General features: G+C 44.8%; 1 protein-coding gene across 4 annotated transcripts in view; it reads right to left on the reverse strand.

Annotated features, from left to right (window-relative positions):
- FNBP1L (formin binding protein 1 like) overlaps positions 1–22459 on the reverse strand; it is a 166410-nt gene that overhangs the window by 8866 nt on the left and 135085 nt on the right. For 2 of the 4 annotated variants that reach the window (XM_040360004.1, XM_040360006.1), the window contains exons 10-14: positions 18166–18180; positions 12935–13044; positions 11163–11295; positions 8366–8460; positions 5995–6140 (exon numbers count right to left, since the gene is read on the reverse strand). In XM_040360004.1, the coding sequence (XP_040215938.1) occupies positions 5995–6140; positions 8366–8460; positions 11163–11295; positions 12935–13044; positions 18166–18180 (499 nt within the window). The remainder of the gene's footprint in view (positions 1–5994; positions 6141–8365; positions 8461–11162; positions 11296–12934; positions 13045–18165; positions 18181–22459) is intronic. The other 2 variants (XM_040360005.1, XM_040360007.1) reach the window with 1 other exon arrangement.

The raw sequence follows: 22459 nt of genomic DNA on the forward strand, positions 1-22459 counted from the left end.
CAGAAGCCGTCGTATCTTGGTTTGAGGATTCAAACTAAAGATACGACGCGGGAAATTTGAAAGTACGCCGGCGTATCAGTAGATACGCCGGCGTACTCGCTATGTGGATCTGGCCCTGGCCCTATGAAACCAAACTGACACTGCACACAGGTATCTGGAGCTGCCTACTACTGAACTCCGGTGCCAGTTTGCCAAGATCACTCTGGATATAAAATTTACGTTAAAGAAATTGTCGCCAACTAAAAGTTTTGCCATACTTACAAAAAGCAGAATAGAATATTTACCTCTCCTGCTACTTGTGTCAGCTAATAGCGCTCTGCTCCAGTATAATCCCTGGATGAAGTCTCTTACAACCGATACCTTCCAGGGTTGTTTATCTCATATGTCCCCCATACATCAACCTTCAAGTCACAACTACAGAGGTTGGTGGCTGGAGCCATTCAGTGCAGTGGGGAATGTAATAGGTTGTGTTCCCCAGACACATCAGTGAGCCGTAGTCCCTGATGCATCTACTTCTGAAAAGACTTCACCCAGTAGTTACTTTGCAGTCAAACCGTTCCTTGGGCAGCTGGAGAGGCAGGTATTTAATTTGCGGGGCTGGGCGTTTTAAATAAATCAAGCAGAGTTGCCTAAAGCATTTACACCATCAACCCAGAGGTTCAGCAAAATCGGAATTGATGCAAATAAAAAATCTAGTTAAAAAAAAAAAAAAGAACACCATATTCATTTTAGAGCATCAATGGGTTGGCAACAACAGCCGGTCTACCATTTTAATCTGTGGTGCCGAATAGCTGGCAGAATGTTTTTCATTTGCAACACCGGGCCCTCGTTAACACATAAATGGATAGAAAAAGCTCCAGTACACACAAATATGTATTACTGAACTGTGAGGCACATTGGTACAATGTAGCAAATTGATAATCCTATTATGAATTTTCATTAGCGTAAATGGATCAAAAACTAAAAGTAAAACTTCTGGTTCTAGATATTTTAAGTATTGTGTGAGGGTTAAGATAAACAAGAAGGGGGCGTAGAAGCCGTCCTGGATGAAAGCCTAAATCCCCTTCTCTCTCTAAACCCGAGATAAACCGGTACTTTTGGGGACATTTCACGGCATTTTCATGGGCAAATCCAGGTACACCCACTCCACAAAACCGCGGGGATCATCTCAACCCCCGCCTGGCACCGCAGCGGACCTCCAGGCCTTCTTCACGCCGCACGACATGCCTCCCGGCAGATCAGTCAAGAAGGCGCCGGACCCCTCCACGGCCTGCTCCCAGTCCTCCACACAGCTCTCCTCGCCAACTCACACCGCACCCCTGAGGGTCCCCCTGCCGGCACCGACGAGCTCCACAAGACTTCCCTTCGCTCTCTGGAGCGGTGAGTTCCCCCTGCCACCTCATCCCCTCTGGGACCTCACTGCATGGAGCGCAGGCCGCCATGTCCACCCCCCCCCCCACTACACACAGTGCTCGGATACCTTTCCCCAGCTACTGAGGACAGCGTCGAACCCCTGCCTTCATGGGACCGATCCCCGATCTCCCACTCCTTCAATCTCCTCAGTAGACTTCCCTGCCAGCACCGATTTACCCTGCTGACCAGACACCGCAAGAGCCTGCAGGGATCTAAGAGGCCTTCAGCCCTTATGCGCCCGAGCAACCCCCCCCAAGGCCCAGAGACTGTCTCAGCAGCCCTCCTGCTCCCCCAGGGCACAGTCTGCACCTCCAATCACCTATGCCCAGAAAGCTGGCTACCCTGCTCCCCATCCTTCTGGGCAGAAAACCTGAGGCCCCACTTACCCGCCCATGCAACATCTTGGGGTGAATCGTGGCCCTGACCTACAGAGCTGGCGTACCTTGCTCATGGCTATGCCACCCTGCACTCTGCTGCCACCCCGCCCGCCCCCTCCCGGGCAACCGCCGATGCCACCCTATACCCCCTCAATGGCACTCATATCTGCAGGCAATCCCAACTAAAGAGGACTTCAGACAACTGATTGAAGAGGTTAAGTCCGCGTGCCGCTCAGAAATCCAAGTGTTCCAATCAGGCCTGAAGCACCTGACAGATCGAGTGGAAATGGCTGAAGAGGAACTTCAGGAAACCAAGTTGGCAGTCCACAGAGTTCAACTTCAGGGTGTAGACCACCGCACTCTGTTGCGGGACATGCAACGCCACGTAGAGGACCTGGATAACAGGGGGCGCAGAAATAATAGGGGTTTCGGAATCTGAGGGCCCAGAGGACCTCCAGAATACACTACAAACTGTGTAACAATCTCCTAGGAGAGCCCCCTGCTACACGCATTGAGATGGACAGGGCTCATTAGGCCTTACGCCCTAAAAACGCCACCTCTAAACCAAGGGACATCTGAAGGATCAGCTCTTATCCCCTGAAAGAAGAGATCATGCGGCAAGCTCGCTTGGCGCGCAAAGTATTGCTCCATGATGTGCCAGTGCAATTGTATCCAGACCATTTCCGGATTACGCTACACAAGCGTAGACTCCTGCAACCCCTACTGCATGCCCTACAAGACTAACACATTCCCTATAGATGGGAATTTCCCTTCAGCCTCACAGCCAAACATCAAAACAAGTCGGCCATCCTGAGGTACCCAGAAGATCGCGCCGCTTTTTGCAATGTTCTGGGGATCCCTATACCCCAAACTCCCTGATTGGGACCTTGTGGCTACACCACCCACACCACCGGCAATTTGGCAGAAAGTTCCCCCGTCTAATCGCCCTCAGAGTAAGGGAGGCACCCCGCTAGGCCACCCACCACAGAGGCACTTGAAATTTGGGAGCCCCCCCCCTTCACATGATGTTTACTGCTGAACTGCCCTGTTCTCCACTTCAGTCCGGTGATCCTGCCCTGGACATTTTCGAATATTCAGTCCTCTCCTTTGTGCACTAGTCCTCATCCCTAGTTTACTTTACGGGCGAGTCTCTGTTGAGACCCGAGACAGTAGGTACCCTTTTGCTCATCCACCCCCCCTGGTTAAGTGACTACAGTTCCCCGTTTTATATTTTGAGTTTTCAATGACCACCTTAGGGCTCCCAGGCACCCACCTGACCCATCCTACTGGGATGTGGTTGGGAGGATCCTTGGGAAACCGTATTGACCTAGGCTTAACAGCCTTTCAAGGTCTGGTGCAAATGTTTGCTCCAATTGCTCACCGTTTTTCTTTTCTCTTTCAGTCTTCCTTTCTCTTCTCCCCTCTCCAATCATTGGGTAGCTCACCGTGCAGTCCGTGGAATTTGCCTGGAATACCTCCTGGGGCGTACCTGCTCCTGGCTTATGATCTTCGTTGGCTCCGCATCACATCGGGTAAGAGACTCCTCCCCTCCCCTCCCCCCCGACAATAAGGGTAAGATCCTATCTCTGAACGTACATGGCCTAAATTCCGATAGGAAGAAGCATCTGGCACTAAGGGAGCGAGCTGGGGTCACTATACTTTTTAAGCATGGGTCCCCATTCACCTGCTCTAGTCACTATAGTGATCCACATGGCCATTTTGTTATCCTCCGGGGCCCATGGCAGACACGGGATTCCTGTCTAGGGTGTTTACCCGCCTCTTTCGGTCAGATCACAGGCTTTTGGTGGTGGGGGGCGACTTTAATTTGACCCACTCTGCAACTGCAGATCGCCATGTGGTGGGCCCCCGGGCATCGTCTGCCCTTAGGGACTTAAAGCTCTCCCGCCAAATCTCTAGACGATACGCCCTCTTTGATGCGTGGAGGGCCCTCCACCCAGGTGATCGGCGGTACACTTTTTACTCGGCCCCCCATAGAACTCACTGGCATTGGCTACTTTTTCACCAACTCCACACTTCGGGTGATACGGGAAGCGCAGATACTCCCGATCTCATGGTCAGATCACGCCCCTATATTGCTTACACTAGATCTGGGCTCCCCCACCCATAGGCCTTACAACTGGAAACTAAACACCTTCCTCCAAACACCTCCCGTCAAAAACAGAACTCACTTCTACAACTCTACTTTGCGGAAAATAACACGACTGACATTTCCCCTTCCACGCTCTTTGAAGCCCATAAGGCAGTCCTTCGGGGTAGATGTATGGTGATATCCGCCACCATGAAAAAAAGACGGCCGAGAGGGAACTTGAGGTCCTAGAACGTTGATTGCAACTGTCCCCCCTCCCTCCTCAAGAAAATTACGAACCTCCAAGCGACCCTGAGGGACTTGGCACTGGGCTGCGTAGAAAAAGCCCTCATTAGACTACGACAAATCTATGACAAAGGCAACAAGGGCCATTCCCTACTAGCGAAGAAGCTACGCGATACCCACCAAGCAACGACGCCCCACCACATTAAGGACAGATCAGGCTGCCTGCATTCGCACCCCAAGGACATAGGCGATGCCTTTGCAGAATTTTACACGACCCTTTACAACAACCCTGACATTCCCAGCAATCCTCTCCCCCCTGACCTCTCCCATCGCATGGAACAATATCTTAGACAAAGTGGAGTTTCCCGACTCCAACCCTCTGACCTGGCATCCCTAAATTTGCAGATTACCGAAGAAGAGATAGAACAGACCATTAAATCTTTGCCATCTCACAAGTCCCCGGGTCCGGATGGCCTGCCCTGTGAATATTACAAATCTTTCCTACCCCTCCTACTCCCCCACATGTACAAACTTTTTAACACCTTTCTCCAGGACACCTCCGTCCCGGCGTATATGCAGCGCTCCTTTATCACCTTGATCCCCAAGCCAGACAAGGACCCCCGTTCTCTGTGCCAACTACAGACCCATCGTCCTGCTGAATTTAGACCTAACATTTTTTACAAAGCTGCTCTCGATTCGCTTGAACATGGTTCTCCCTTCCCTTATTCACAAGGACCAAATGGGCTTTTTTCCACTCAGGCAGGCAGGCGACAACACCAGAAAGGTGATCAATCTGGTGGACGTGGCGAACAGGGAAAACACTGCGTCCCTGCTACTTAGCCTGCCCGGTTCTGCTCAGAAAGGCCTAATTTCCGACATCTACAAGATATTAAATGCCTACCCCCTAGAATCTCAAGGTAAACACTCCTATATGGTTAGGTGGGAAAAAGCCCTCAATGGAGGTAATACCCATAGAGCAATGGCGGATAATATGGTCTCAGGCGGCAAATGGCTCACACTGCACATTATACAAGGAAAATGCATACAAAGTCCTTCTCTTCTGGTATATGACTCCAGATGTGCCTCACGCCATATATCCCACTAGTTCTGATCGCTGTTGGCGATGTCAGAAGGACAAGGGCTCCCTCTTTCACATTTATTGCAGTTGCTCGTTAATCACCCCCTACTGGAACGCGGTCCAGCAATTGTTGGCCCGTCTGCTGGACACACTGGTCCCCATGACTCCCAAATTCTTATTAGGCTTATCACCACAAAGAATCCCCACACCCTACAAAAAATTGGCACGCCATATTCTCACAGCTGCCCGCTGTCTTATAGCCCTAAACTGGAAAAAACTCTCCCCCACTCCTGAGGCTCTGCATGCCAGAATCAAGGATGTGGAGCTGATGGAGAGATTAACTGCCAGGATACGGGACAAGCTGGATGCCCACGACAATGTCTGGGAGCTATGGCGCCATCAGGAGGATCCACCATGACCAGGTGAATGAGCTGCCACGATGACCCCTCTCCCTTTCTTTTTCTATCCCTCTTTTCTCTATTGTGAGTACTCCTGTGACTCCCTCTATTCCTTATAGTTTGCTGTATGCTAGTGCACGTTACCATGATGCATCATTTTTCAACCTCAGATGCGTGTTAGATATTGTTTAAGAGCACGACGACAGACCATATATGCAACTACGTGAAGAATTGAAACATACGATGATCTGTACCTTATTTTTACATATTTTTCTTCCCCCGCTATTTCACATGCTCTTGTATGGTGTATGCAACCGTTACTAATAAAATTTTATTTGAGAAAGATAAACAAGGAGACTTGCAGACTTTACAACTGAATAAATGACATGTACATACCATCAAATGGATAGAGTGCCTTGCAATGACCTATGGCTGGAAGGGGGTCGTCATCGTCATCAAATTCATCAAACTCTGAATGCACATGAGGCTGTGGCTGGATTCTGCCCTCTTGGTTGGCATCTTCTGTGTAGCTTCCCTCTGGGCTAATAAGACACAGAATGTGTTTGGATATATGCATTACTCATTAGCACACTTTGCAAACATGACCTTGTAATAGTCTTTCATGTGTTGGTGCAGAAGACATTAAGTTGAAATACTATTTTAGTGACGTCATTCCTAGTAGCAAGAATGTGATTTACCCTTTTCCTATAGAGTAAGCGATTTTGCTTGCTTAGCCATTTGCAATACCTTGCCCAAGTTGACCAGAATCTTATTTCATTGTAGAAACGCATGAAATTTGATATTCAGTGAAGAAACAGGAAAAAAGGCAACCACCTTCCAGCTAATCTTCAGCTGTCTACTCAAGTGTTCACTGAAGGACACAATCCTGTAATATTCCTCTACCCATGAGATGTCCAAAAGCCATCCCAAGTGAGAAAGAGGAAGGATATTCAACAAGAATACAGGGCCATGACTTTTCACTCCAAGAAAACATAAGCAATCAAGCAAAACACAGCCTGTAGGGCATTATTGCCCAAATCTAACATTGCACAGGTGCAGTCACATCCACCCTGTAGAATTTGGTGTGCACTAAAGACAATCTTACAGGCTTGGTAAGCTTGAAAGCACAAAATGGCCAGCACGCTAGTAGAATGTTCAGGGGTCTAGCCACTGTTTGAGGCGCCAATTATTTTGTTTGCATAATGCCCAAACCTCCTGAAGATCTCTGCAGTAATCTAGCATTACAATATATGCACTCTGGTGCAAGGAGCTTCCTCTAATAAATCTGCATCACAGCTGCTCTCAAGCCTTGAGCAGGGTGACTGGTCTTGTATCTGCTCTGCAGTTTTCTGAGGGCAGACTGCAGTTGTTAGACCTGTCTTGGGGACCCTCTGTCATATTCTGTCCACAAACGCATGCCCTACCTTTGATGGGCAGAATATACAAAACAGGAAAAGGCATTTGGCATTGCAGCACCTAAGTCAGTCATACTGGCATTTTTTAAGGTGCAGGCAAGTTAGCCATGAATCATTCAGAATACAACATTACTACATACTGTATGCCAGGGGTGTCCAAAGCCTCACAAGTGCCATGAATGCAGCACCCCCCCCCCCCCTGCCATGAATGTAGCACGCCCCCTGCCATGAATGCAGAATGCCACCCGCCCCCCATGAATGCAGCACGCCCCCCCCTCCCGCCTTGAATGCAGCACCCCCCACCATGAATGCAGACTCACCATTGGAGCGCGATTCATTCATCTGCAGCATTGGAGGAGACAGGGAGGGGGGACGAGCGCCGACAGACATACATGAGCATTTCCTGTTTTATCGACGGCCTCTTTAATCGAAAGTCCCGCCTCCTGTGATGGACAGAACAGTCGCCCAATGGCAGCGCAGGAGACGGGACTTCCTTTTACACAGGTCGCCATGTAAACAGGAAGTACTCCTGTATGCACAGCGCTCAGCCCGCCTCCTCCAAGGCAGCCAGCATGTATTTATTTTGTGTCCCCCGGTGATTTGTTGGGGGCCACAAAAGACATACATGTCAAAATGACCTGACGGGCCGTCCGAAACCGGAACGCGGGCCGGACATGCCTGCTGTATGGATTTTCAACTTATTTTCAACTAAAGACTTGTTCGATCTGCCCAAAACCCAATCAAATCCTTCCACCTAATGACTACAGAGGTACTAATAGTATCCCATGCACACATATCAGCTCTCTGCACTAGCTAGTTTGACATCACTGCAACTCTTGCAAAATATTGTCTTGGGTTGCAAAGGCAATTTGTGGAAAAGGTATTTGGTTGAAAAGTGAATTTTTATCCGTGTACCTAGAGAAACACACTACTTCCCACTCCCCCACTTTTTTTCTCAGGGAGCGGGTTTGTAGTTTTAGATACCTGCTCCCACTTCCCTTTGGCACACATAGGTGATCCAAGCAGAAGTTCAGCCTCCCTTTTTGCCTGCAACGTTCTGAAATACGTCCCAGGTTCCACAAAGCGCAGAGTGTCTCACAGATTCATAGTGGGAAGCTGGCTGTGAAGCGGTAAGGAGTCACAGCTGGCTTCCCAAAGGGAGCAGGACAGCGACGGTGACCCAAAGACCAGCGAAGAACCAGCCTGGGTGAGGACAGCGCTGGATCCCTGGATAAATAAGTGTCCTTTTATTAAAAGGCGGGAGATAACGAAGATCCTTTTTATGACTATTCACAGCAATAAATGTTATACAGTGGGTAGAGTTCCAGAGCTAGTTTGCATCAGATATTAACCTCTCTCTCCCTTGTGCTACAAGGTGATTGGCCTCTGCGCTGTGCCTCCTCTCACTCCTTTGTGATACTTTGCCCTCCACCTCTGATAGCCAAGCCTGCAAATAGAAAGAAGAATTTGCATTTTTATCTGCATGTAACACAGACCTATGATCAGAGCAGTACTTTTGTCTAATGAGGAGAAAATCATTAATTACTCCTAAACAAAGCTAAGCACAGCTCAAATCAAGTTGGAAAAGGGACTTTTTTAATGAACAATGTTATTCAGGGTATTTGACCTCATTAGATTTTCATTGTGCAAGAGAAAATGTTACAAAAAAAAAAAAAAGGCAAGCAAAAGCACCTACATTTTCAAATAATGTAATGCTCTAATGAAATGAATGAATGAGACGGAGACCGATGCTTTGCATGTCTGAGGCAGTTTAAAATGCAACTATCCAACCTCTGTTCCAAAACATTAAAAAGTCAAAAAGTGACACGAACAGCTCATGACTTCCCTTATTCAGTAAATTCTGCATATTATGCAACACCTCTGCATGGAACAGACCCATACCTAGCAAGCATATTATGAACCAAAGTGCAAAAGTCTTCATTCAGCCCTGGTTCACACTGATTGCAGGAATGAAATTGTGTGTGTTCAGCTTAACTCGCACAATTTCATTCCTGCATGTCAGTCACGATTTCAGGGACGATTTCAGAGGGGGGAAAAAAATAAAAAATAAAAATAAAAACGTTGCCTCGAAATCGCCAAAAGTAGTACAGAAACTACTTTTGGGAATCGGTGCGGCGCCGCACCGATTTGGACGGTGCCATTGCCGGCAATGGCACATGTCAAATTGCATCAATGAAAATCAGGGCTTAGACTGTAAAGTCTAGAGCCACACATGCACTGCCAGTGCTTCAACTAAAACAAAAGTCAGCATTAGGTAATACAGTATTACAGGCAGCCAACGCCAAGGTTTAACATACACAAACTCAAAAAGTATACCAAGAAAAAAATGTAGTGCCAAAAGAAAAGAAAACAAAATGATGAGAAAAAATAAATTTTTCACATTTAACTTATTTCCTTAAATCATTAAATAGGAATCAAATGAAGATCCATAAACTTCAAATCACACATCAAAGTAAAGACTCACCAGAATTAATGGCTGCTTGAACTACTTGCATGAAAAAAATAAGACTTCATGCATTCACAAACCCTTTATGATGTCGCGTCTGGTCGGCCCGTTTCTGGATCTGTGAAAGGCATGTTGGCTCTATGCTTAGGAGCTGTGGTGCACTCCCCTTCTGTTCACCATCGGCAGTTTACATTGGTGCTATTTTAGCATCATGTAAGTGCATTGGCATATTTTATCCATGGGCATATATTTTTGTTTTTTACATTTTAAGATTTTCGAAAAGCGTAAAATCAGAGCCTGGCTATGCCCAATAGGCTGTTTGGTAACAGTTACATAACATAGCTTAAACAGCCATAACACTAGTGCTTTAACTGGCATTTAAACAAATAGTGCGTTCTAAAAACTGAAGGATACCTGCAAAGTAAATGCTTTACCTTTTAACCAGTCAGGGTCAATCTTCAGGCCTTGTGACATTAAAGCAGGTTGCGAGTTGCTTAATGGGAAAGACCGGGGCCTGTATTAGTGGAGGGGCTTCAGTCCAGATGTCCCACACTTTGGAACTTTATAGGGCATCCCCTTAACAGGTAAGTGGCCTTATACAAGGACATATTAGAGTTGACCAATTTCTTCCATGCTGCCAGGGTAGTGGCAGTTGGAGCCTTCCAGTGAAGTACAATAGTTTTCCTCGCAATAAAAAAAAATAAAAAAAATAGCAGCCCAACCAGAGTTCTGGAGGCTTTGGCTGTGCAATCAACCAGACCCAATAGACAGACCTCTACTGAGTGCGGTTTCTGAATAGTGGTCACTGTGTGGATAAACGATATTACCTCTGCTCAAAAATTGCAGATGTGGGGGCATTGCCAGAAGATGTGTATGAGCACATTTATTAAAAATTACTACTCTAAGGATTTTTGTTTTGTATGTTATCTCTCATCACCTTGCTGGAGAGAGGTTTCGGATGATCAAAGACTGCTGGTGTGTTGAAGACCTCTGCTACACATCGGGGATATATAGTTTACTACATGCTCAATTAGGCCACCGATGTCTGATAAGCCTGTATTCGAATACCCACAAGGTGGAGCACATTTGGCTATAAGACGGACACAATTTTATTTGCACGGTTTTGAGATATTAAAGTGGTTTTGATTATAGACATTAAATAACACCTCGTAGTAGATTGAGAACTTCAGGGTCTCAGCGAACCCTTGCTAATTATTACAGCTTATTGTACATTGGCATGAAGAAAGTGGCATACTTGAACTATTTGACACCCCGGGCTGCTCTGAACAGAAAAATAATTTTCAGTAATAATCATGAAAGTAAACGCATAATGTTCAGAAAATAAACACATTTCCTCTCACATTGGTAGTCTGTGAAGTGTCGCTTACATTAGTGGTCATTGAAGAGCTTCCTTACTTGGTGGTCAGTGGGAGAATAACCACCTTAGATTGGTGATCATTGGGGAATCCGGGACTCCATTACTCTGGTGATCACTGAGAAAAATGTTCCCCCTACATGGAGCTAAAAAGTGGTGACCACCAACAACCTCTGGAGGAACTCTAGTTGAGAAATGCAGCTCTATAGGCACCAACCATAATAATCGCTGAACACAGGAACAATGGCTCTCCTAATACAGGATAAAATGTACCCATTACATTCAAGTATTGACTTGTAATACTAACCTCATTTTTATGAATTTCCATCCTCAACTTTTCAATGTTACTCATTGTTTCCGCTATTTTTGGTTGCAAGCTGCTAGGGTCTCCCATTTGTGGGCTCTTCTCATACACATCTTTCATTTTATTTAGCGCCTCTCTATGGTAAGAAAGAAGGGGCATTATTCATTCTGGTTTATTCCTCTGCAATAGTAACAGATTGTAATTAATCGTAAACTAAAAATCATACAATTTTATCCATGTGTATCTAGGTGGAGTTACCGGATAAAGGGAAATTCCAGGCAATACTCAAAATAAAGCCTTTAAAAAGGCACATAGAGAACACAACCTATTTCAAGACATTCCCACTTTGCAGAAGTACATGCCCATCTTTTGGTAAAGCCAAGTTTGTAATGTCAGAGAAGAATTGTTAAAACACCCCAAATTGATGCATCAGGCTTTGTCAGAGACATTAGCTTAAAGTGCAGAACTTTCACAGATTTGAATACTTACCCACAGCCATCAATCATATTCAAACCTATTTTGAAAAGGTTTAAATTGTGACTGGTGCAAAGCATATGAAGCTACATTTGGCTACAAGAAGGTAGCCAAAAAAAATGGATGTTGTGTATTACACAGAAATCCTATTAGACTAAACCAGATTTATTTTCAGATTTAATGTCCTCCCACCCTCCTAACACTTTTGGACATTTTATTTTTTGGGGGGAGCTGGTACCTAGTTTTGAACTCCGCTAGCTGTCACAGCGGGGATCAAGGGGGTGCGAGGGCCAGTCTGTTCGTAACAGGTTACATGTTACGCCCTGAATATGAGTGTAACATGTTATAAAAAAAATAAACTTCTCCTTTAACCTCTTGCCGACCAGCCGCTGCAGTTATACTGTGCCAAGTTGGCTTGGCTGTGCAAATCGTTGTAGGGGTACTTCGGTTTGTGCACAAGGTTCTGTGGACTGGCGTGTGTGCCGATTGGTCAGCGGGGGAGCCAATCAACAGGTCCACCGGTGACCGTTGTCCACAGAGACAAACGGAGATCTGCCGAAGTAAACCAGGCAGATCTCCATTGTGATAGGGGATGACACAGGATCTTGTCTTCCTCTGTTGTCCCAGGCAGCCCCCCCCAGTTAGGAACACACTGAGGGAACACAGTTAACCCCTTTTGTCATCCCCGACTTCTCTGCCAGTGTCATTGGTACAATGTCAGTGCATATTTTAAGGACCAATCACTGTAATAATGTCACTGGTTCCCCAAAAAGTGTCAAAAATGTCAACTAGGTGTCTGACCGGTCTGCCGCAGTCCTGCTAAAATTCACTGATCACCGACATTACTAGTAAAAAAAAAAAAAAAAGAAAGAAATTTTTCCACTATTTTGTAGACACTATAACTTTTGCGCAAACCAATCAATATACGCTTACCAAAAATAAGTAGAATACATATTGGCCCAAATTGATAAAAATTGTTCATCGGGTATGTTTTATAACAGAAAGTAAAATATATATTTTATTTAAAAATTGTCGTTCTTTTTTGTTTATAGCCAAAATAAGAAGAAAGCTCTTATTGTGGGGGGAAATAAAAATGACATATTTTATTTGGAGCACAGCGTCGCAGTTAAAGCAACGCAGTGCCTGGTTCGAAAGGGGGTAAATCCTTAATACCTCAATGCTCAACATACCGAAACCAGCATCATAAACAGACTTTAAACTTCCAAAAAGGCAGCAGCCTGCAGCAGTCTCCTGATGAAGCCAGATGGGAAGATATATTAAAGGGCTTGCAAGTCACTTACTTTTGATCGATTTCTTTTTGAAGCTCTCGGTTTAATTCATCAATTCTTTGCTGCAGTTTCTTACGTCTTTGCTCTGGAGGAAGATGACTAAAATCCTCTAAAGATGGCCCCTGTGTGAAGGAAAGATTGAATGAACAGCGGGAATGGAAAATTGAGCCGGACAGCAGAACACTCAATGACACAGCAAATAATACATGTCTGGCTAGTAGAACAAACACTGCCTTAAGCCTGATCCCATGGCATATTTTACACTAGCAAAAGCACAAAAGAATGTAATGAACAACTTATCCAGTATTGAGAATTTCCAAAGTTTGGTCAGGTCTACGAATGTTACCTTCATACAGCCTCAGCATTTCTTAGAAGCCAAGAACATCACTGAGGCAAATTCAAAATGGGCAGGAGCTATGTCACCAGCTGGTTACTGCAAAGTGTATATAGCTATTAGTCTTACCCACAGAAGAATCCACATGCATAAAAACATGATTTCTGACAAAGCTTGGAAAATCATACAGAAAACAGCCACACAACCAAACCACAAATCCTGGGGAGACTCTTTGTAACATCCAGTTGATATGGGCAGTGAGGTTTGTTTTCCCACAATCAAGTTCAACCCTAGCCACAGCCATGACTAACCTTGATCAAAGCAGTAGTTCTGTAACTAGCCCTATGTGAAATTCAGCAGGGGGCACCACAGGTATCTATGCAGCTCTGAAATACTACAATACAATGTGCCGAGTCTCAAGACGTTGATCTTGACAACCAATTTCTTCACCAAAAAAATATGGAAACTGGGGTTGTGCCAAAAAAAACTAGAAGGACAAATGTGACTAATGCGTGTGGCGTCACCTCAGCTTGAGTTGGAAATATTCTGTGCAAGACTCATTGCTCTAGTGTTCAAAACCAGACATTAATTAGCAGAAGCTAATCCAATATGCTGATAATTTTAAAGCATGATACACAAGAACAAATGCAAGGGCACTGCCATACATATGTTTTAATCGAGAAAGATCATTCTTTCTTCATTCTCATTAAAGGCCAATATCAATAAATATTAAAATAATTTTTTTGCAGAAAAATATATTTGCACCCCCCCCCCCTACAGGAGCCTACGCAGCATTGCACCTGCGATCAGTGGGTGTTAGGCAATGTTGATCTCCTGCAGACACTCCAGCTTTCTTCCCCATACAACTGTACAGGCTGTTAGAAAGCTGGAGGAAGCATCAATGAACTAATAGGGCGCTCAACAGCATCCTCCTAGCTCATTGAGAACTACAAGCTGTCTGCCCCAGTAAAAGATGGGACTTGTACTTTCTTCAGTCACAGATCACTGTAAATAAATGATACGACTGTGCGGGCAACGCAGATTTTAAAATGTGATAGCAGGTGTATGGAAAGGATCCCCTGCCCGCTGTCACAGGGGAATGGTGAGGGAAGATGAGTGGGGCATGAGCTGGTATATATTACATCCTAAATATGGGTGTAATTTAGCCTTTAAGCGCTAGATAGAAAAACATCTTCATTTTGTGTTGATAAAAGGCAGATACATCAAAATAAATAAGTGTTACTGTATAACCAAATCTATCAAAAAAATTGCACAGAGTATAAAGATATTTGATAAAGATGTTGGTCTGTTTGCTCTAGATTCAAAAATATTACTTAGAAATGTCCCCCAAGTACACATAAAACCTTTTTAGATGCAGTCTCAGATTCATGGATAGGCAGGTTTGCACTGCTTTCCCTTGTGTTTGGTTAGTCTTGGTGCCCTTTAACAGTGCGACGTAAGAGTGTGCAGCAACGTATAGATGATAGAAACTTCCATCTACACAGCAAAAATATATATAAAAAATTGCCCAAGTGTAGTGTAAACCCAACAGTTTATATTCTTGAAATGTGCCTGTTGTACCATGTACTTGTATGAAAAAGTTTACGGTTCTCTTTGTATCGTTTCCTCTGTTTGAAATCCCCATTCCTGCCAGTCCCTCTGCTTTCCGATTAAAAACTGACCACACTTGAAACTGGCCAAGATCCTTTCTTCAGTTACTAGCACATGATAAAGCTCATGAAGAAAGCAATGTAGACTGCATTACACCCGCGCTCAAAGAAAAGGCATATCCAACTTTGGGCCTGTTTTCTAGACGCACAAATTATGAGAACTTGCTAAAGAGTTGGATTTTTGTGATTTTACCAACAGTATAGAAAGACTCAATGAGGTGGACAATAGAGAGATTGAGTGGGGAGTCCAGAACCTGCAAATATTGCACGTTGGTCCGTATTTAATAAATAGGTGACGGCAACATAATACTGCACTATATTTAAGCTGGACTCTACTAAATTGGCTGAAATTTAAGCCATGGGTGACCTTGTTGGTACCTTCTGGCTCAACAAACTGACTGAAAAGTCAAAAGCTGCTGTAGCTGTCAAATTCCATTAAGGCGGAGCTCCGCCGTAAAAAAAATAAAAAATAAATATTAAAAGCCAGCAGCTACAAATACTGCAGCTGTTGACTTTTAGATACTTGGACACTTACCTGTCTGGGAATCCAGCGACGTCGGCAGCAGAAGACGGAGCAATCGCTCGTCTCTCGGCTGCCCCCACCACCATCCTCGGTGAGGAAATCAGGAAGTGAAGCGTTGCGGCGTCACTGCCCGGTTCCCTACTGCGCATGTCTCACTGTGCCGTCCTCACTGGTACCCGCAGAGTGTATTCCCGGAAGTGGGTGCAAATACCTGTCTTAGACAGGTATCTGCACCACCCTCCCCCCTGAAAGGTGCCAAATGTGATACCGAAGGGGGGAGGGGAGGGTTAGCGGAAGTTCCACTTTAGGGTGAAGCTCCGCTTTAAGCATTAATAGCAGTATCTAATCAATTTCTCTTGTTCAGCCTGCAGGCTGAATTAAAGAAATCCATGCATTAGATAGCAATATGGCCTAGGCTTGTACCACATCTGTATATTAAAGTGGTTATTTATAAAAAAAAAAGAAGGAGGACTTTACAAACCTCCTTTGTCCCTCCCTCCTGTTGAGTGCCCCAACAGCAAGCCGCTTGCTATGGGAGGCAGCCGAGTCACAGCTCTGTGTCTATTCAGACACGGAGCTGCCATTTTGCCCCACCCCATCTCTCTCCTGGTTGGCTGAGACACAGAAGCAGTGCCATTGGCTTCTGCGTCTATCAAAGGCAGCCAATCAGGAGGAGAGTCCTGGATGGCCAAGGGACTCGTGGACATCGCTGGACAGAGATGGGGCTCAGGTAAGTATTAGGGGGGCTGAGAGTGGCTGCTACACACAGAAGACTTTTTATATTCATGAAGATAAAAAAAAAAACTTCTGCCTTTATAACATTGATAATCAGATAAAAATAAAAAAAGAAGGTACCAAACAAATGTATACAAGACACATTATCTCCAACATACATTAGGATACAAGTATTAAAAGTTTCTTGGTGTATACTACACCAAGACCCTTTTATTTTTTTGTTTATTTAAACATTAAAGAATTTTTACTGAAATTTCCATTACATCAAGAACCTTTAAAAACCTGTATACTAGTTGATGTCAATTGGAGATAGAAAATTGTCTTACATTTATGCTTCGCACCTTAAGGTCTGATTATCTACTTTTAATGTTGTAGAAAATCTATGCATGTATGGTTAGCATTACTTTTTTGTTTTCCCAGGTTTGCTTTAACCACTTCAATACTGTGCACTTTCACCCCCTTCCTTCCCAGGCCAATTTTCAATGACAATTGCGCTGTCATGCTACGCTGTAGCCAAATGAAATTTTTATCATTTTGTTCGCACAAATAGCGTTTTCTTTTTGTGGTATTTATTCACCATTTTTTTTTTTTGCAATAAGCGTAAAAAGAGCAGAACTTTGGGGGGGAAAAAAACAATATTTTCTTCTATTTTTAAAGAAATCGAATAAAATTGAATTTGGTCATAAATTTAAGCCGAAATGTATTCTGCTACATGCCTTTGGTAAAAAAAAAATCCTGTTAAGTGTACAATTGGTTTGTGTGATCACAGACATATCTACGCAGATGATGTACAGATGTGCGCAGGTGATCACGGACATATGTGCAGATGATCATTGGGACATAAAAGATTTTACTGATACATATGTGGAGGCAGGTGTTTTTACTATGTGGGGACATGTGTTTTACACTGGTGATCTGTGTGTAAAAAAAAAAACAGCTCACACACACTGATCACCAGCCGGCTGCAGTGATCTGCTTGCCTCTCCTCACCGACAACTTGTGTGAGGAGAGGAGAGACGATTGCCTAGCAACCGGCTCTCTAGTTACATCACATGATGGCTGTGATTGGACACCACTGTCATGTAATCAGGAGGTCCAATCACAGAGCCCTCCTGCTGGTCGGAGATGTGCCGTGTCTGGGTGACACGAGCGCATCGAAATCGCGCCGCTGCGCGGCACGCGTTCCCCCCTCCTTCTTAGGGACGTTCCTAAGTGTCCACCTGGCCGTATATATGCAGTGGCCGGGTGGGATGTGTTTAAAAAACTTTTATAATAACTGTGTGAACGAATCGAATAAGGAGTTTTGAAATTTGCTTCAATCATTACCCACTCTTTGTGAAGTCTTGACCCTGCCACAGAAATAATTTAAAATGCAATTCTGACCGAAGAACAGTTTTCAGCTGGTTAAAGTCACACAAAGCTTTGACAATGATCCACTCAAAGAAAATTTGTGCTGAGGAAGCATGCAGTCCAGCATCTTGAGGCGACAGCCAGTTGTCATTTTGTATCAGTGGTTTGTGTACTTTGGGTCACTATGTGGATCAGGAGTTCTTGATCACTATGCCTGTCACAAGTTAGTGAAAGCAAATATTGAATTCAGAGACAGGTAGGCAACTAGCATTTTCAGAAGATGGTCAGCAAGTGTAGCCTCTGCATCTTTTCAGCACAAGTTTCCTTCAAAAGAAAAATGTCATGAAGTAGCAATTATCAAATTTACTCTGAATTTGGTAAACATAAGCTTCTTTCAAAAGCCTAAAAAGTAACACTAAATAGGAAATCCAAACAGGCAGCCTGTCATAATGTAGATGTGTTTGTTATACAGCCTAAAAAAAAAACATAACTATTCAATGTGGAGCAGGAGATGAAGAATCTTGCAAGCTGTCAACACATCCACCTGCTATTTAGCCACAAAACATACAAGTAAATAAGCAGTGACGTTCACGTTGGCAGGATGGGACACAGACCGGCACACTTTGCTTACCATCCTTAACGACCACTGAACCGTTCCACAGCAGCAGAAAGAAATGGCAAGTTACTGAAAGATATTGCAGCGTTTTGTTCTAATATTCTGAGAAAAAGTCAGAGAACATATTGTAATCAGGCTTGTCCTGTCAAAACGAATGCCTAGCTATTTAGTGCAACCTAACACTTTCACAATGTGGAGACTAGGAAAATTATTCAACTGTACACTTACAGACAGGCACGGTCACCTGAGGCTGCTGATTCTGATGGCTTTAAGCATGATGTAAGCAGATGACCACCAAACGTTAAAAAAATCTCTTTAAAATGATCCATTTCAAAATAAAACAGTGAAGACCATCTGAAAAAACAGCCAACAGCATGCTTGTATAGGATCACTAAACCATTGGGCCAACAAGGGACTTAGTGGTGTAAAGCAAAACTTCCAGTGGATGATCAGCTTATAGGTATAGTTTTAAATAGGGCTCATACTGAAGGCAGTCTGACTGTATCCTTTGTTTATTATGCACATGATTTTTTAGGTCACTGAAAATAGTAACAAAGCAAAACAAAAAAAAAAAAGGTACTTTTTATATAGGACATTATAGAATTTCCACAATAAAAAAAAAATGACAATTATTCCCATTAAATTTCCTCTAATATTCAGACTGCCAAAGCTGACATTTTCCTGAAGATGGTAGCTTCTGATTGATTGATTTAATGGATTTATAGTGCACCAAATACTGGCCCTGCTGCACACCATCATTTTAAATGTGAGGTCAGCAGACTCAGTTGTCACTTCTCCCCCAGCTACTACCGTATTTATCGGCGTATAATGCGCACTTTTATGCCCTTAAAATCAGGGCAAAATCGTGGGTGCGCGATATACTCCGATACCTGCTTCCCGCGCCGTGTTTGAACCACTGCGCCGACATATACCGAGCGCAGTACATTCGGGTATACTCGGGAAGGCTTGGCTACTCTCGCGGTCACGTCCTGTGCGTCCTTTACGCGAGAGGAGCCGAGCCTGCCGGAGTATACCCGAGTGTACTGCGCTCGGTATATGTCGGTGGAGTGGTTCAAACAGCGCGGGAAGCGGGGATCGGCTGAAGAACACAGCGGGGAGGACACCACGATGGCCGCAGAAGAACGCCAGACCAGACAAGGCCGCCGATGGACGCCGGGGCAAGACGCCGACGAGGGGCATCCAAACTAAGTATTTATTTTTTTCCAGGAATTTTTCTTCTAGGTTGGGGGTGCGCGTTAAAAGCCGGGGCGCGTTATAGGAAGATAAATACGGTATATAAAATGCTATGTATGAAGGTGAGGGGCAAGGGCGCTGGCCATCACAAGTAGAGAAGAGGGCAGGGTTTTTTGAAGTGCGGGGAAGGGAGGTGTTCTAAGGAATTTAATCTTTCTGGAATAATGTTCTAGCAAGTTTAAAGGCACATTGCGAGTGAATATGTAAAGAAATAATTGCTGCAAGCATTTTAAAGGCTTGATTTTTCTATGTTTTAACTTGCAATTTTTCTTTACATTACTGACAGTTTCTCTTTAAAAAGGACAATGCCAGTTTCACACAGCAAGATATGCATAGTGAATTAAAGTGGCACTTCCACCCAAAAATTGAAGTTCCACTTTTTGGAACACCCCCCCCCCCCCTCTGGTGTCACATTTGGGACCTTTCGGGGGGGGAGAGAGGGAGCATACAGGCATTTGCTCCCACTTCCTGGCATAGATCACTGCGGTGATCTACGCCACTTCCTGCGCCTACACTGTCCTCTGGGAAACGCACAGGTCCCAGAAGACAGCAAGGACCAGCGAGGCCGCGCAGCCGACATCACGGGCACCCTGGACAGGTAAGTGTCCATATATTAAAATTCAGCAGCTGCCCGTATTTGTAGCTGCTGGCTTTTAAAAAAAAAAAAATTTTTTTTAGGCGAACTCCGCTTTAATATGCATGTACAGTGGGTATAGAAAAAAAATCACCCCCTTTAAAATATTCACATGTTACTTTGCAGCCTGTATGTATCTACAGTGTGTAACTGGATTGCATTTCTCCATTTCCAGTGACACGAAAATTCAAAAATGTTTAGAATAAAGCATACTGGGGCTGCATTATTCAACCTCTTGTTTTTTTTTCACACGTATTTAATATAGCTATATGTACCATATCACACAGCATGCACACTTCAAACATTTACAGCAACCAAGCCCAGATCCTGTCATGCATGTCACTGCAAACTGTAATAAAAGCTGCAATTTGAAGAAAGTTTTGAATTGATGGAAAACATATAGAAGCATTGTGTAACACTCAGATCTGCAGGAGTCTGTTGTCAAATGGGTATAAAACGCCCACCATGACCTCAGACAAGCAGACCTCAGTACACCAAGCTGAAAGAATGTCATTTCCAGAAACATGTTCTAAAGTAGTGACTCTTTAAAGGTGGGTAGTATAAATGAACAGCTTAGAATGAAAATAACTGCGGTTCCATATATTTTGTTACCTGGAGACCAGCAAAAATACTTTATGCTCGGAAGTTATATACAAGTAGAGGTTGACCGATATGAGTTTTTCTCTGGCCGATACAGATGCCGATATTTGGAAATCTGGGCGGCCGACGGGCGAAATATGATGCCGATTTTTGCGGCCGATATTTTAGGCCGATTTTTCTTCTTTTTTTCCCCCCTTCATCTCATAAAATCTAACAGTTAAAAAATAAAAGCATGATGCCAGATATCGCATGCGATTCGCACCACATTGGAGTGCACATCACATGCAATGTCTGTGCGGTGGAATTTCTGCCATACAAACTGTATGGCTGAAATCACATTGCATTCGCACCAAAATCGTGCAGGAACCTTTTTTTTCCGCACTGGAATTGGATCGGATAGGTGTTCACACCTATCCAATCTAATTCCTGCACCATGTCATCGTTTGCACTGCGATCTGCAAACTGATCTGGGGATGTTAGCTTTACATCGACACCTGCAGTGGTTCTCAGATCTCAGTGTGAACCACTGTGCGATTCAGGTGCGATGTGGGACCCGCACTGAATTTGCACGGTTCTCGCATCGCACTAGTGTGAACCGGGCTTAAATCTGACTGCCCATAGAGTAGAGTGGGGCTGTGTCTGTGTTCGCTCAGCAGAAACTGAGCAGACATGGGCTTGTCATCTGCCCGCTCTCAGCAGACAGATGCCCCACTGAGTAAAGCCCACCCTGTGTCTTCTCTTTTGTCCCCCTCAGCTTTTCTCTGTCCCCTTCTGCCCCCCTCCTTTTTCACTTGCTCTTTAACCCCAACTATTCCTCATGAGTTTACCTCTCTAGTCTAGAGAGTCCCCATGGTGTACATGCAGCAGCTGCAGGCTGCATAATCAGACAGACAGCCACATAGAATGAGGCATCTAATCCATGTCCTACCTTCCACTGAGGATTCTCATACGTGCCATGCCATTCCAGAACCTGTAACTGCTGGCCCCGCCCTGTGGTATCACTCAGCTCCTCCCTCTGATTTTACTCCTCCCAGGCTTCCCCTCATCTCACTGGCCCGATTGTCTGTGCAGGACTGAAGGTGGGAGAGGATTGGTCATAGGGTGGGGGAGAGAATTGGTCATAGGGCGGGGGAGAGAATTGGTCATAGGGTGGGGGAGAGAATTGGTCATAGGGCGGGGGGAGGGATAGAAGGGGAGGGGTTCAGAAACGAGTGGCCATCATCTATCTTGCAGCTTACTAAGAGAGGAGGAGCAGAAAGAAGTTTGTGAGAGGCAGCAGCTGAAATTCACAGTGCCCAGGACTGTGCTGCTTCTCACTGTGAGCGCTGTGTCAGCTGTGCAGAGCGAGGTACATATGGGAGCCGCGCCGCTATGCTAATTGGCCTAATTAGCATAATAATCAGCCGATGACAATTTCCTAAAAAAGCCCAAAGGTCGGCCTCTATATCGGACGGCCTCTATATCGGACGGCCTCTATATCGGACGGCCTCTATATCGGACGGCCTCTATATCGGACGGCCTCTATATCGGACGGCCTCTATATCGGACGGCCTCTATATCGGACGGCCTCTATATACAAGCATGAGAAAATGCATCAGTTCAGCCTGGTTGTAGAAAAAAATGCAATTCCTAACACTCAGCACACAGGCTCTGTATACTTACGGCTCTCCTTAGACCTCTGAAAGAAGCGGTCCTTTGCTTGCATACATGCACTTCATTCACACTATAATGGAGTAGTTCCCTGTCTAAATGGGTACACTGGGACCCACTGAATCCATATGCTCCAGGCGGTGGGCATTTAGGGGGTATAGTCTAGCAATA

The sequence above is a fragment of the Rana temporaria genome, chromosome 7, assembly GCF_905171775.1.
Source record: "Rana temporaria chromosome 7, aRanTem1.1, whole genome shotgun sequence".
NCBI lineage: Eukaryota > Metazoa > Chordata > Amphibia > Anura > Ranidae > Rana > Rana temporaria.